The 2,714-nt window shown below is 43.1% G+C and overlaps 1 protein-coding gene across 1 annotated transcript; it reads left to right on the top strand.

Moving 5' to 3' along the window:
• Window positions 1-1,125: 1,125 nt before the first annotated feature.
• Window positions 1,126-2,482, top strand: RDM1 (RAD52 motif containing 1; the record flags this gene model as incomplete). Its single annotated transcript, XM_015569172.1, is given in 2 exon segments — window positions 1,126-1,272; window positions 2,126-2,482. Coding segments are annotated over 2 exon segments (426 nt in total), but the record flags the coding sequence as incomplete, so codon positions are not given.
• Between the last annotated feature and the right edge of the window lie 232 nt (window positions 2,483-2,714).

Below are 2,714 nucleotides of genomic sequence, written 5' to 3'. Positions count from 1 at the left end.
GAATCAAAGATTTGATTTGGGCATAAGACCAGTAGGGAATGTGCTAGGGGCAGGGGCCTGACAAAGAAGAATTACTGAGTAGGCTGAGGGGCAGGGACCATGGGAGAGAAAAATTGCTAATTATCTCGCTAGAAAAGCAATGTGTTATGATTAAACCCAGCCAGGTGTGACCCTGCTAGTAATTTTATGTAAACATTTTTACCCTGCCAGTACCAGGAACGGCTAATGAATCGCTTTGCAGTTTGTTGTTTCTTTTTTTAAAAAACTACTTTGAAGTCTTTGCAGATAAAAGGTCTTGCTGTACTCTCAGTCAGCACTGCAAGCTGTGAGGCTCCTACGGGAGGGACACAACTGTAGTCAGCTAGCCAGTTTAATAAAGGCTCTTAAATTTCAATTTTGAGATGGTGGTCTATCTCGCTGATTGAACCCATAACACTATTGTTACAGAAAAACCGGACCAGAACCATACAACGCTCTGAGAGTTTGGAGTTACACTTTATTCACCACGGCGGGCTCAGAGAAATGAATCCAAATCTAAGCAAAGCTACAAGCAGAACTTCCCTTTTTATAGAAGAGCCATCCTTTTGTGTGCTTGCTGGCGGCGGCCTTGAAAACTATACAGTTCTATCCAATTAAAAAATGCACTTGGCATGGCATCCAGACACAGATACTGGACCCTCCCTGGAATCCGCAGGACCCTCAAACAGATACTGACTTCTTCCTGAATACCCTGCCCACCCGCTGTGGTGGAGACTTCCTCAGCTGAATACTTTGATGATCCCTGCAGCAGAGACTTCCTCAACTCAGGCCCCCCACCCCTCACCAAGCACTAGTGTAAAAAAGAAGCCCCTCCCTCCCTGGGGGCACGAATTCACTGGCCCCACCTTTTGGGCTGGTGGGTCTCTCCCCAGAACTCAGCATTAAGCTCCCCTCCTCTCCTCTTTAATCATTTGGTTCTTTTTGTTCTCTATGCTGCTTCCTGAGCCACCTCACTCTTGTAGTTTACTTTGAACTTATTGCTAAAAATGTATCCTATTTAATATTCACAAACACTATGAAATTGATATTGATAAATTTCCAGTGTGTTAAAAATAAGTCTCGGTGTCAGATTTGTGATATTCTTAGGTCTATCTCTTCTGTCTTTTGGTTCATCTTGGCATCAGACATAGAGCAGTTCAACATGAGTCCCTTGCCATAAACAGCTCCCAATGCTAAGAACTGGCAATTTACTACTTTGTTTTCAATGATTGGTCAAAAAGAATCATCAAGGTAAACTTTCAGGATTTTCTTTGACTAACTCCATGGTTGGCAAACTGCAGCTCGCGAGCCACATGCGGCACTTTGGCCCCTTGAATGTGTCTCTTTCACAAAATACCACATGTGGGTGCGCTCGTACAGTGCAATTGAAACTTTGTGGCTCATGCACAGAAGTCGGTTTTGGGCCTGAGCAAGTCTATTCTGAAGAAGTACTGTTGATATTTGGCTCTGTTGACTAATGCGTTTGCGGACCACTGGACTAACTAGACTCCTTTCAACAATGAAATTCTAGACTTTAGAGACAAGAATGACCTGGGTTGTGGGGAGGAGAGATGAGAGACCTGTAAGTGGAAGTATCTGAGTATTGGACCACCAGCTAGAATTAATAATAACTCCATAGACGTGGGGGATGGTGTCCATAATTTTCTCCAGTATTTGGATGGTACTTATAAAAACAGTTGTTTACATCTAGTAATTCATCTGCAAGTCTTACTTGATTTTGAAGCTGCAGAACACCTCAACTGATAGCTGGGATTGTTGGAATTTAGTTTTTATTTCTTTTTTCTTTTTTTTAAAAATATATTTTATTGATTTTTTACAGAGAGGAAGGGAGAGAGATAGAGAGTTAGAAACATCGATGAGAGAGAGACATCGATCAGCTGCCTCCTGCACATCTCCCACTGGGGATGTGCCCGCAACCCAGGTACATGCCCTTGACCGGAATCGAACCTGGGACCTTTCAGTCCACAGGCCGACGCTCTATCCACTGAGCCAAACCGGTTTCGGCTAGTTTTTATTTCTAATAGCAAAACATTTTGAAGTCTGCATTGAGACTCTGGGAAGGAGCTTTACTTCCAAATGCTTACAGCTTCAGGATCTTTCTGACCGTGAAGAAAGGGAAAATGAAGGTATTGTGGTGGCATCACTTCAGAAGCAAAGCCAAAGTTCTGTGCTGTACAGGTGGTGTCTTCCTGAGTGCAGGAGTCTCGGAGTTGGCATGGCCGAGGAGCCTTTGGGTAAGCTGGAGCAGGGTCTGTTTCCAGTGTGTGTTGGGGTGGTGGGCACCTCTCTTTTTTCCTTTCATTTAAAACTCATCTTTTCGGATACATCATCAAGCCCTCCCCTTGTTAAACTACTAACTCTCTGAGCAGAATTTTTCTGCCTTACAGTACAGGCTTTTTGCTTGTTTGTTTTTGTTTTTTCATTTTAGGCAATACCTGACAGAACCTTTAATTTTAAAATTTTAGACATGACTTCTTGCTAGGATGCTTAGGAGGAGGGAAATTTTGGTTAAGATTTTGCTTCAAACTCTGATTTGGAAATTATTTCCCTGAGTCCACTAGTCAGTAGTGTTAATAAATGGGTTCCTCCCTTTCTCTAGGAAGGGTGCTTGGTTTTTCTTTGCTCTTCTGTAACATATGGTCCCTGACCGGGAATCTACCGCGTTTTGGCTTTGT

Source organism: Myotis davidii, unplaced genomic scaffold, assembly GCF_000327345.1.
Source record: "Myotis davidii unplaced genomic scaffold, ASM32734v1 scaffold3085, whole genome shotgun sequence".
NCBI lineage: Eukaryota > Metazoa > Chordata > Mammalia > Chiroptera > Vespertilionidae > Myotis > Myotis davidii.
This window is presented reverse-complemented; position numbering and strand designations above follow the sequence as displayed.